General features: G+C 38.6%; 1 protein-coding gene across 1 annotated transcript; it reads right to left on the minus strand.

The window, feature by feature from the left end:
• On the minus strand, window positions 2,044–8,385 carry LOC109225456 (probable methyltransferase PMT26). The gene is made up of 9 exons (XM_019390126.1): window positions 8,189–8,385; window positions 6,086–7,125; window positions 5,617–5,766; window positions 4,273–4,543; window positions 3,929–4,039; window positions 3,673–3,847; window positions 3,298–3,570; window positions 2,676–2,870; window positions 2,044–2,568 (listed from the first exon to the last, which is right to left on the minus strand). Exons 2-9 carry the CDS (start codon window positions 7,076–7,078, stop codon window positions 2,340–2,342), a joined length of 2,397 nt encoding a protein of 798 aa, XP_019245671.1. The 5' UTR covers window positions 7,079–7,125; window positions 8,189–8,385; the 3' UTR covers window positions 2,044–2,339.

Here is a 13,095-nt window from a genome sequence, read left to right on the forward strand (position 1 = left end):
GGAGAAAGCCAGAAACAATCACGAAAAGTGACATGAAGAGAAATGAGTCACATTCACTTAAGGAAGAAACTAATCATTCACTTTACATAGAAAAGAGAATTTATACTCCTTATGTAGTATGAACGAGGACAGGTTTTGTTAACTAATTGCTTTCGTTGATCCCCTACTACTTTATTATAATATCGAATTTCATACTTTGTTACTAGTTTTATAGTGTAATTTGTGATCTCATTTGTATTGCTAAAGCTTGCATGCCTAGATGTTCCTTCCGTACAATTTTTCTTCCCTACTTTTCTCTTTAATCTCGTTGTATATTTGTTGGCTCCTTGTGTCTGTTTGCTTTATTTATTGGCGAACATGAATACTATCAAGAATCAAGAGAAAAATCAGCAAAAATTTAGGGTTCATTTGGTTTGTGATATTGAAATAATAATCCCGCATAAGATAATATACGATGTGTAGTTGACCGCATAAGAAAAATTAATCGTGCATAAGTACGAACTAATGAGTATTTGGTTGTCGATATTAAATAATACCCAGTATTAAATTATGCGTAAATTTATATATTATTTTGTGCGTGATAGAAGATGAAACAAATAATACATGTATTAGAATTGTGATGATTAACTATTTAAAAAATAAAAAAGATGCCCTTTTAAAGTATGTAATCAATGTATAGCAATTTCTTCATTACTAATCATCGCATAACAAACTCCTTAGAGTTTCTACAGAGAGAAAGTAGAGAGGAGATGGAAAGAATTTCTAATCTTTCTTTTTGGCATACTGAAGAGTACTTTGGGGATCATAAGAAAATATAAGGGAAAACAAAATAAAATACGACCAAACCAAGGGTTTGTAAGCTGAAAAGTTTGGTAAATTTTACAAATGGTCATATAACTATGACTCTTTTTTATAAAAGTTATATATCTTTGTTTTCTCACACAAATTAAAATCATAATATTATCACTAACTCATACAATTTTCTTATTCCGGGTTCTTTTATTTTATTTTCAATGTAATAAATAATTACCTAATTAAATAGTGAAAATATTTATTTTAACCACTCTAAAAAAATAGGCGATAAAATATATCTATATATTTTTTGGTTAGCGAATGCAATTAGGCTGACTGATCAATTTTATATTTTTCCCCTAAAAATAGGATTGACCCGGCAAAACCTGTCCCAACCATTTATATAAATTAAAATAATACTATAAGTGAATTCTTCCCTCACAAAAAACTTAGTTTGAAATGCATGAGATTCTGACACTAAAAAAAAGGTATAATTAGAGAGCACTTAAAAGAAAATTCAACCTATTTGTATGAATATCTTGAAAAGAAAAATAAAAGATAGAGATATCGTATTTTGAAGGATTCACTTTTAGTATTATTTTAATTTATATATATGGTTATTGGTCGGGGGGTCAGGTTGAGTTGGATCATTAATTTTTGTGTGAGAAAACATAGTTATATAACTTTAGTAAAAAAAAGTTATAATTATATGATCATTGTGAAGTTTACCCCTGGAAAGTCATATAAGGGTCCTAACTTAAAAACTTTTGGCCCTGTTACTTATAAGCTTATAAGCTTTTTTTGTGTTTAGCAACTAACAACATAAGCCAAAAAGTACTTTTTATTACTTTTAGCCCGCATCAGAAACTATTTAAATTTGATAGCAGAAAAAATGTATAAAATTTGTACAATTTTTGTATATAACTACATATTGTATATATATATATAAAAAAATATACAATTTTATATATTTTATTTGTATTATTTTACAGTGTCATTTTTCCAAAGTTAGTTTATTGGGTCAGCTTTTAAACTTAAGCAAACACCCTCGAATTCCTCTGTTGAAAGTAGAAGTTAAACTCTTCAAGACATGATAGCCATGTGTTATAAACAAAAATTATCCGTAAATTTTTGCAAAACCATCATCACTATCTAAGAGTTGTGATTACTATAAAATATGCTTACTCCAATATTTATTCTCCATTCCCACAAGAGAAAGGAAGTTCAAGAAGTGATAAAGTTGCAAAGAGATTGAGAGAGAACTCGGGGCTCTGAAAACGAATTTCATTCTGGTGTTTTTGAGTTTTTACCATCGTGCTAAACCAATGGCATTTACACTTCCAAGAATATTCACCTCCTCCACAACTACTGACATAATATTACAAAACTTACTTTCCACAAATATATAATGATAGCACTAATTTTGCTATGGAATGGTACACGATAGCCCGACAAGAATACAGTAACAAGAATTTAATCGAAAAACTATCTAGTCACCGTGGCATGAAAGCCTCTACAATGGAATACAACCAGCATCCGCGCACACGCTAAGCAAGGGCATAAGTAAGTGTCTCAACCTCCTTTGGTCGCCACATTGTTTTCTGGACGCACAACAATCCTTCCTTGTCCTTTGAATAGGTCATACGGATTTCATAATGCATAGACTTGAACATGCTTTCTAATTCGGTTACAGCTTCCACTTTGTCACGGACAATGAGCTTCCCTTCTGGTCTCAAAATACGGTCAACTTCTGCAACTATTGCCGGTAAACCACACCTACAAGTTTTGAAAGTCGAAGCACAATCAGATAACATAACATAGGAGAAATAGGGAATCAATAGTGTTGCTTTAAGTCGAAGCAATTTTAAAGGTTGGATACTTACTTTGTTTTCATCTTGGAGAAGAGATGGTCAGCATGAAGAAGATCGTAAGATCTGGGATAAGTGCTGAAGGATTCACACCAGTCGTGGTAAATTCCAAATAGACCTCTCTCATAAATAATCGGTAGTGTATCTGGAGCATCTACTGAGACAATGTTCATAACCCACACATTCAAGTCTCTTAAAGCAGCTGCAAATCTGAAAGGTGACAAAAACTTTAACATCACATGCCATTGAAGAGAATGAAAAGATGTTTTAGAAAGTCGCAACAAATATAATCTTTTCTGAGAGAAGACAGAACTTGTTAAGAAATCTGAGAAAAGAATTGCTGCTTTTGCAATGAAAACGATGTTTATTTCAATAACAGGTGAGAATATTTGTACGACCAAACCTCATTACAGAAGTTTGTGTTTATTACTCATTTCTTCATAAACTAAAAACATTTGGTGTTTGACTGAAAAAAGAATTTTGGAAAAACAATGCCACCTAGTTCTGTAAAGTCCATTTAGCTCATAGAACCATGGCCAGCAACAAGCTTCAAACAAAACTCTTCTGCCAGAATAGGCAGAGCAACAGATAGAAGATCTATAGGTAGGAAGAAAATAACATAACACTCGGTACTTACCCTCCGTAGATAGCACGCATGTCCATTACATTCCGCACAGTTGACCAGTTTATTCCCATTCCATTAAGATATGAATTCTTCACCACATGTTTCCAGTGTTCATAATCTGCAGTAAAATCTTCTGGAGCAGGTTTCCCATATACTCCAACCTGGGAACTCAATAACCAGTAAGGTGATTTTGATAACCTGGCTGGCCATGATTCTGGCCATTGAGATCCACGTTCTGATGTGGCTACTGGAGCTTTATGCAAGCAAGCCTGTAAAGGCACGTTCCTGAAGAAAGCATGCATTCATTAGATCTTGTTTAAGGACATAGTTGACAATACTAATTGACAATAATACTAAAAAAGAAGTTGCTATCTCTGAGAACATTACCAGGCTGCATTTGGATCATCAGATCCTTGACAAAGCGGGGGAGCATCCTCTGATCTTTGTTCATAGCACTCATTGTCCATAGGCTTGCGATATACAGCGACCCCTACTCCATTAACTCTATCCTTCGTTTTTGAAATAAGTTCCCAGCACATTGCCTTTGTCAACTGCTTCATGGCTGTCAAAATGAGCACCATTCAGCAAGAGCAGTTAACCAAGTTGTCAAAGAGCAAAAATTGAACAAGTTAAAGCAAAGTACCTTCCCAAATCTCAACATCTTCAGGAAGCTTTTGGTAAACAGGAGTAGCAGACCACACAAAAAGTCCACCAGGTCGAAGTAAACGGTTGAGCTCCAGGAGAAGCTTCCCCCCTACAATTTGTTAGATGGAAATGGTTTAATCCAAATCAAGTTTCACAATTTCATCATAGCTGTAAGAAGAAATAATCAAGACAACATGATTGGTGATGAAGAAATATTTTCAGTTCACAAACCAAGAACTCTTATGTTCTTCTCTACTGAATAGAAGAATTTTGCACTTTACACTTCATTAATTGGAGCAGTGAAAAAAATATCAGGAGTAGGCAAAATGCAAAATAAAATACCTTCAATATGCCAGGGCACTCTGCAACGTGCACAATGAACAACGTCAAAGACTCGACTAGGAAACGGAAGCCTCTTTGTACCCATGACAGCGGATATTGCAGGAATACCCCTCTCAAGAGCAAACTGAACCTGAGCTTCATGTTCATCTTTCGGAGCGAGAGACATGGTTAAAACATCTCGATCAAAAAGATAACCCCCAAAGCTGGCAACCCCACATCCAACATCTAATACAACCCGAGTTCGTTTGCCCCAGGCAATATCTGGAATAGACTGCAACAATAACATAAAGTTTTGTGTGAGAAAAATAATAGAAGAGATATATAGATTACTCGACCATTTGATGGATGCAAGACACACTTTTTTACAAGTATCAAATACACATGATATTTGACAATGTGGGACAATATCCAACTTATGAACTTAACATTCTAATATTCATATTTGACGTGGGATAATATCCAACTTAAGAAATTACCAGTCTAATATTCTAACTCTCGCACTCTAATACTAACACTAAACATTCTAACAGCTAAAGAATCAAACGCCATGCAAGAATATTAGAGAACTTTATAATTTTGCTGACACACCAAGAGTGTTACACATTGAGGTTAACAAGGGTGAAGAAAAATCACTAAAAGCCTCTTTAAGGTTTTATGTTTAAAAAAATGAAGAGAGTACTTAGAATAATAAGTGAAATGTTCTATTTCCATTCACATACTTGGAATACAAGCAACATGTTCCTTTTTCATTCACACCGTGTGATCTCTCTCATTACTGTTTAGAAGCACTTTAAACTGTTTGAGAACCTCAAAATGGATGATGTATGGTTGGTCTAAAACAACCCCAAGGGAAGATATAAAGATCACCATTATGTCCTAATTAGGTGATCTACTCGACAACTACAAGTAGTTATCAGATGCAAACAGTATTTGACACTAGTTTTACTCCAAGACATTCGCCAATATAATTATGTAGGAACCCAGCTCAGAGGAGCAACACAAGACATCATAAGATCATTGTGAAGAATTTGCTTCCCTGAATTCTAGTATCAAACTTTAAAGATCTGATCCCTCTCTTTTACTTTTTCTTCTTTCTTTTTCCTTTTTGGGAATCAAGTAGTCAATTCTATTATATCAGACACCACATGTTAGTTTAGGGAAATAGAAAGAGGCAACATAATATATAAAAAATTGACATCGAACAATCTACTAAAGAGAAGCAGCGCGTGTACAGACCAGAAGACAACTGCAAGAACTGACAGATATATTTACATGTTCTGTGATGATTTGAGAAAAGAAAAAATAGAAGCAAATGCAGACCAAAGAATAAGTATAAGTGCCAACCTGCTGTATGAAATCAATATAGTGCAGAGCACCATGCTTAAACTGGGTTCCCCCACCAGGAAAGGTAAGGTATTCACCACTAACTTTTACCCAATTTTGATGTCCTTTGACTTCAGCAAGCTTTGTATGGGGAACATTGTGGTACCATATCTGCAGGAAGAAATACTTTAAGCTTCAAGAACAAGTAAAATAAGAGCCCGTTTGGAATTTGGATTGGCTTATTTTAAGTGCTTTTAAGCCAAAATAGCTTTTAAGTCATTTTATAGTGTTTGGATAAAGTAAAAAAAAAAGTGCTTTTACGCACTTGTTTTTAAGCTAAAATGACAAAAACAAGCCAAAAGCCAAAAGCTAAAATTCCTAACTTATGGCTTAAAAGCTGTTTTGGCTTAAAAGTCACTTAAAATAAGCCCATCCAAACGGGCTCTAAATACAATCAAATTCAAACGGCATTGTAGAAATAATGTATCACCTTTTCCCTACTTGTGGGCCACTCAACTGAACGTTGATATCCTTCAGGAAGTGGAACAAGACAAGTAGGAGGATTATCCGGACAGTGTCTCTCTCGATGTTCATAATGTTTTGTACTTCTGAGGTTCCTAATTGCTTCTAAATTATCGAGGCAAGGGATATAATCTGGCCCAGCAGTGGAATTGCAGACTTTCCAAGTGTAACTGCTTTCTTTATCTGATTCCAGAGACTTCTGTGTTTCCTTTTCATTCTTTGACTCTGATGCCTGAGTTGAAAATGCTCCATTTTGAGTTGTAGTTTCATTCAAAAGGTCTGACTGAGCGCCTGAAGGAAATACCTCATTGGACAACTGGTCCTTCTTCTGACCATCAGCCTTCTCATCGGAACCTTGGTCTACCTCCTGATCCTTTTTCTCATTCAGTTCACCTGGATTTTCTACTGATTTTTTCTCATCAGAACCCTCTTCGGTCTCCTCTCCAACAGACTTAGTTTCATTTTTCTCCCCAGCTTCAGAATCCTTATCCTCTATCTTTTTGTCATCTGAATTGTCTGTCCCACTCTCAGATTGAGTTTCCGACTTAGAGTCTCCAGTGTCCTCATTCTGTTCTGTAGATTTTTCTTCCTGCTTGACCTCTGTTGTTGATTCTGTCTGTTGTGAATTAGAATTATTTTCTTCTTGACTAACTGAGGCATCCCCTTTTGTTGCATCCTCAGGTAAATCACCTGGGTTATCCTCAAATTGTTTTGATTTTCCCTCATCAGTTGGATTACTCTCATCACCATTAGAACTCTCTTTACTTTCGGTAACTTGTGTTGTCGCATCACTAGTTTTCCCCTGTGAGGACACATCTGAATTTTGGACTGGAACAACAGATGATGATGTCATCATCCATACCCCAACTAAACATAGAGCTACAAATACCACTATAGTCACAGTCGAGCAATAACTCGAGGACTTCCTACCATCAACTCTAGAGTACTTTCCTAATGCCATTGTTTTTGCCGATCAATTCTATCAGTCCTTCAAATTCCTCTATTCACCTGTGATGCAAAATAAAATTAATAAGAATAAAATCTTTGAATCACTCTCGTGAAATTCTGGCAACTTATCACCTAAAGAAAACCAATTGTCATACCAACCTATGACACCACTTAAAACACTAGAGATTGGATATTGCTACTAAAATCATAAATCAAATCTATGACCTTATATTGTATTAAATAATTACTATACAAGACATACACATCAAACTCTAAACCGTCATTAATTATCTCTTGTTTTCATTCAGAGTATTAGAAGGATTGACATCATTAATAGAACTTAAAGGAAACAATAATGCAACAAAAGAATTACTCCGTCTATCCCAATTTGGATGATGCACTTTCGTTTTTAGTATGTCCCAAAAAGAATAGCAATATCTTTCCATGTTTATAAACAATTTAACTTTATTGACAAGATTTATAACCACACAAATACGTATAGCTCGTTTTAGACCACAAATTTCAAAAGTCTTTCTTCTCTCTTAAACTTCAGTCCAGTCAAACAACATCACATAAAATGGGACGGAGACAGAGTACTTGTTTAATTCTTGATGTGAAGGAAAAGTTGAGGGATCTAAGATGCAACTGCTGTTATGACAAACTACTACCTATATCCAAACAAAGGGAAACCTATGGCCAAAACAAGACACAACATAAAAGAGTATATACATAATTATGAAGGAACAACTCATACTAAAAATAGTAAAGTGATGGAGTAATAAAGACCCATGAAGATGCAAAGCAACAGTCTTTAACAGTAAAAGTGATTCAAATCATTCAGATCTTCATCAAATATCAAAAAGGACAAACCAAATTCTAGAACCCATTTCAAGAAACCCAGCAGAACTACAAATAGAAACTACTCCATCTCAAAGAATTGCAGAACTAACCGACAAAGATATAAAAAGAGTCAGATCTGCCAAAGATACATTAAATGACCAGTTGATATCTCAAAATAAGAAGAAACTGAAAATGTACATACATAAATAGAGATCAATACAGCAAAAATAATCAAGTATTGGATCTAAGTATACCACCCAAAAAAACTGAAGTACCCAATTACCTTTTAGTAGCTCTAAAAACAGATCTGAGATAGAGGAAGCTGTTAGGAGTGAATCATTATTTTGGGGTTCTGGGTATGTGAAGTGAGGGATAATGGGCATGAATAAATAGGAGTGAAGAAGAAGAAGACGACGAGAGGAGTAGTGGTATAGCAGTAAAGGGAGATTCTTGGATGTTCCCCCGACTTAATATTTTATTACTATTTTATTATTTTAATGCTGTGATGATAAATTTTTCGTGGACTTTTTATGGGTTTGCTTAAGAAAATTAAAGTTAAAAAGGAGGGTTTTACATTCAAATATCAATAGTGAAAAAGGAGATGACTTTACTTAGGAGAGGGAGGTAGCCACATGAACAAGAAAGCCGTGACAATCTGCGCGGCACACAAGAAGACAAGATCCGTAGCTGGCGCTGATTGAGGTGCATCTAGTCGGTAAGGGATATATCAGAGTACGGTTATTAGAACCCATCTAAGAATTTCGTGAAAACTAGCTACTTTTCGGACACTTAATTAAAAAATAGTCGGTATTTGTAACGGAAAGTTCCACCATAATATACTGGAGATTGGAGCAACTTCCAACATATTATGCTGGAAATTCAGTATGTTTCCGGATTTCGAACAGTATTTTCGTTCAGATTTATCTTTACATGAAAAGTAACAAAATTTCGATTACTTTGAAATTGTGGCTATTTTTCAATTACCACTTATAAACAACGCGCTTGGATAGCTTGTAAGTTGGTCATAAAATTTGAGAAAGGAGCAAAGGCGAGATAGAATTTGAAACTTATGATTTCAAGATTTTAGTTCTTTTGCGTAATAAATTAATATTTATATCTATGTAATTAAAACAAATATAAAGTAAAAACATAAGTTATTAGGCTCGATTGAAACCCTTGATATTAACACCGGCTCCGCCCCAGGAAAGGAGATATATGAGTGAGAACACACGTTGTTGTAAGGCAAAATAGGATTCTAATCATACTGCTGAACAATATGTAAAATGACATGTTATTTTACATATGAGTGAGAACACACGTTGTTGTAAGGCAAAATAGGATTCTAATCACAGTACTGAACAATATGTAAAATGACATGTTATTGAGCTGGCTAGTTTTTACCATGTTATTTAAAAGTTTAATAAATTTTTAAATCGTGTATAAATTATAAATGTTATGTTTGTTTGACCAAAAAGTGTTAACCTCTTTGTTAAATTAATTAATGATAAAATAGAGGATAAATCTTAGCCAAGGATAATTAACTCTAGATCTAAATGTTTTGAACAGGAGAATGAGATATAATCAGACTTGTAGCTCAATTTAAGATCATTAAAAGACATCAAGTATAAACAATAAGCTTACATCTTTGGCATATCGTTCCATAATGTAAGAGCAAAGAGGAAAAAGAAGGAATGCCATTGATAACTATGAGATCTATCTTTATTGATTTGGCAATGATGATTACAGAGATTTGTATTTGCTATCTAAGCTTTTTCTTGGTCTTTTGTTCTTCTCCTTTCTCCAGGAGAAGAAGCCCCCCTTTTCTTGTCTTCTTACCTCCTGTATATATTATCAGTATTCCCTTTTGTCCATCGGTCCTTAACCAGAATGCCTTCATCCCCTGACTGCCCTTCACGTCGCCTTCCTCAAATATCACGATATTTACTTCACCATACAGGCTTTTTGGTGGCTCGATCTCGGCAGTGGTCGAGGTCTTCGTTGTCATTACACCATGTGGGTATGACCACGGCTTAGTTGACCTCTTACTATTCCTGTTAGCGCTAATCCGCGTGCGGTCAGATTTTGACCCATACAATTAGTCCCTCCGCCTGTTGGGGTCGCCTCTTGGCGAGCTCGATGGGCGGACCCTGTTGATTTAAAAGCTAGGAGAAATCTGAATGCTTTATGCGAGGGGCGAGAACCTCATGGCAAGGTAGCAACGTGACGCTTCGAGGACCGTGTCGGACCGTTATGTCAGTTCTAAATTGGATCGTCACGTCAGTTCAGGGTGTCATCAATATTCTCCATGTGTCAGTATGGCGCACGTTTTCTAGGTACCGTGTCGTTTCCCGTGCCCTTTCCGTTTTCTAACTGGCGGCTCTTGGTTTTCCCGCTCAGGACATTTATATCCCTACAAATAAGGGGGGAGCTCCTCATTTGAATGTTACGTGTTTCAATTGTTTAAGAGAGCATTTCACAAGTCTTCTCCTCTTTCCTTAATCTCTCATATCTCTGCTTCCGCTAGGATTTGCGGTGACCATTGCCTTTTTCATTTATCATATTCGCTTCTTTCGTTCAACGAAAACAAATGGCTAGTACTTCTTCCCACTCTGATAAAGCTATAGGTGCTCCGGTGCCGGAGAATGACGCACTCCTACTCGAAGAGGGAGTGGAAGTGGTGGAAGATGAGGGGTTTCCAACGGTGGATGAGGTGGTTCCCCGCCCAGGGAAGGCGAGGACCAATTTTAACAGCCCTGCCGGAGATGAACCGAAGCTCGTTCCTTACACGATGGATGCTACGACGATCATGGCGTTCAAAGCCAAATGGGGGATCCCCAATCATATTGAAATAGTATCGGCGGATAAGGATATAGTGCATTTACATCGCTCGGGCTACTGCGCGTTTTACGTATATCCTTTTATCGTCGGGTACACGCTTCCCCTTCCTTCCTTAGTGGTTGATTTCTGCCTTTTTTACGAGGTATGCCCGGCTCAACTCTCTCCGTATGCATATAAGATTTTCCTCATGTTTATCAAGTACACCGAGTTGGCCGGCCGAGGAATTTCTCTGGGGCACATGCTCCACCTCTTCGCCCCCCCCCCCCTATTTTCTTCGAGGTACGATGATTCATATGCGTCATTGAGGAACCAAGAGCTTGGTGGTGAAGATGGATGACAAGACCAACCGCCGCTTCTGGGGAAACTACTTTTATGTCCGAACAAAGCATGTCGTATCAAACCCGGCGGGGTTTCCTGAGACGTGGAATTTCGCTCGTAAGTTCTCCTTCCCGTCTACTTTGTTCAATTTTTCTTAAGATGGTCGTCGGTCGTCTCCATTTAACGACTTCGCTGAGGATTTGCTTTTGTTTTTGCAGCCGAGAGACTACCTCATCCACTAGTTGCCGATATTCGCGAGTGGGTGAGCGCAATTCTTCCTCACACAGTGGGGATTCGTGAGTGGGCGTCTTTCCATGAGAAGTTTCGGCGCAAGTCGCTTACTGGTGAGTTTTGTTCTCTTCTTCACAGTTTTTTGCTTTACTTTGTCGTTATTTAATCAAATCCCTTCTTACTGACAGGTCGAAGAGGAGTGAGAAGGACGAGGGCTCATTCGTTCGCGTACTGTCAATCGGTGCCATCTGCCCGGCCCGCACCAAGAGCTTCTGCAGGCGAGGGCGTAGAAAGTTCGACCGCTTATCGGACCGCACCCGCGGCCAAAGCCGTACGCTTGGAGGTTACTCCTCAACCGGAGACTCCAGTTCCCGCAGTCCGTTCAACGGGTGAATCTTCCCATGTCGGTAGTGGAGAGGCCCTATCGAAGAGGCGAAGGGTAGTGTTGGAAGGGGCTTCTTTAGCCGAAACACCCTCGAGGGGCGACCCCGAGACGGTGGTGGTGCCAGTCTGGACGCGGAGCCGATGTTTGTTGTGATCGTTCAAGAGGCTATTGCAACAGAGAGACGGAGTTCTGAGGTTGTTGTTGTTGTTCGAGCAGGCCATCGTCATCTCGGCTGAGCCGCACCCCTTCTTCGGCCAATAATAAGTGGAAAGGTGTCATGGTTGAGGATTATGAATCCGAATCCGACATCGATCCTGAAGACAAGAGGATGTTCGAGGAGGGTTTTACCCGAAATGTGGTAAGGGCGGAAGGCCCTTCCCATATACTCAAAATTCCGTCGGATCTCAACCTATTGCAAGACACGGTGGATTTGGTGCAACAGTTTGATCTCTTATGCTCGGCCGCTGAAAGCAAATCCCTTAAGGAGGTCAGCGATTCTGGGCTATCACGCGGTGTGGCCGCGATGGCGTTAAGGGTGAGTGCCCCTTTGGTCTTTTTTAATTTGTTTACCTTTGTCATTACACTGACTCATTCTCTCCTCTTTTCCTTTTCTTTTTATAGACTTACATGCTGGAGATCGAGAGTGCTCGTAGGGCCGAGATGCGGGCCGAGATTTTTCTAAAAATGGTCGGGAAGTATTGGCGGTATCGCAATAGGTACCGTGAGATGCACGAGCAGCTCAAAGCGGACGCTAGCACCCAGTCCATTAGGGAGGAGTTGGAGAAAAGAGATGAGGAGCTGATGCGGTCCATCCGCAGATGTAGTGAGCTTGAGGGACTGCTCCATGAAGGACGAAGAGCTCGAGGTAGGCAAAGGGGTTGCCGCGGAGTGCGAGGGCTTCAAGCGAAGGTTCTATCGTTACGAGCTGAACTTGAGCAAAACGCTACTAGGGTTGATGCCCTGAGTGTAGAATGGTCAGAGAAGGTGGCCGAGCTATAATGGAAAGTGGCCGAAATGGAGAGAGCTGAGGGTGCTCGACTGTTGGATTTAGCGAGGGCGGCGGTGCTAGAAGACACTATCCTCGTCCTCAAGTCCGAGAAGGAATCTGATAGGGCAACGACCACGCTGAGGGAGGCACGGCTCGAGGAGAGAATTGGTGAACTTGATCGGGATGCTTCGATCTTGGGAGATCGAGTCGCGACTTTTGAGGCCGAGAAGGCGCAATTGTTGGCTCAGACTGAATCTGCCTCTACCGCTGTCCCCCGCCACTTGTATGTATGGGTCTATGTCGAGGTACAACGAGATATATACAAGGGTTTCTGGGAGACGGGTAGTGTTCCTGAGGCCGCCTTTGAAGATGCTTGGGCGAAGGCACGCGAGGCTCGTATTTCCTGCCATTACGACCCTACAACACCCGA

Source organism: Nicotiana attenuata, chromosome 5, assembly GCF_001879085.1.
Source record: "Nicotiana attenuata strain UT chromosome 5, NIATTr2, whole genome shotgun sequence".
NCBI lineage: Eukaryota > Viridiplantae > Streptophyta > Magnoliopsida > Solanales > Solanaceae > Nicotiana > Nicotiana attenuata.

Excerpts from the sequence above, each read along its gene's own strand:
- LOC109225456 (XM_019390126.1), bottom strand. The coding sequence starts at position 7,078 with ATGGCATTAGGAAAGTACTCTAGAGTTGATGGTAGGAAGTCCTCGAGT. Across the intron at positions 4,040-4,272 it reads AGTGCCCTGGCATATTGAAG|GGGGGAAGCTTCTCCTGGAG; the intron begins GTATTTTATTTT and ends AACAAATTGTAG. Across the intron at positions 3,571-3,672 it reads GATGATCCAAATGCAGCCTG|GAACGTGCCTTTACAGGCTT; the intron begins GTAATGTTCTCA and ends TGCTTTCTTCAG.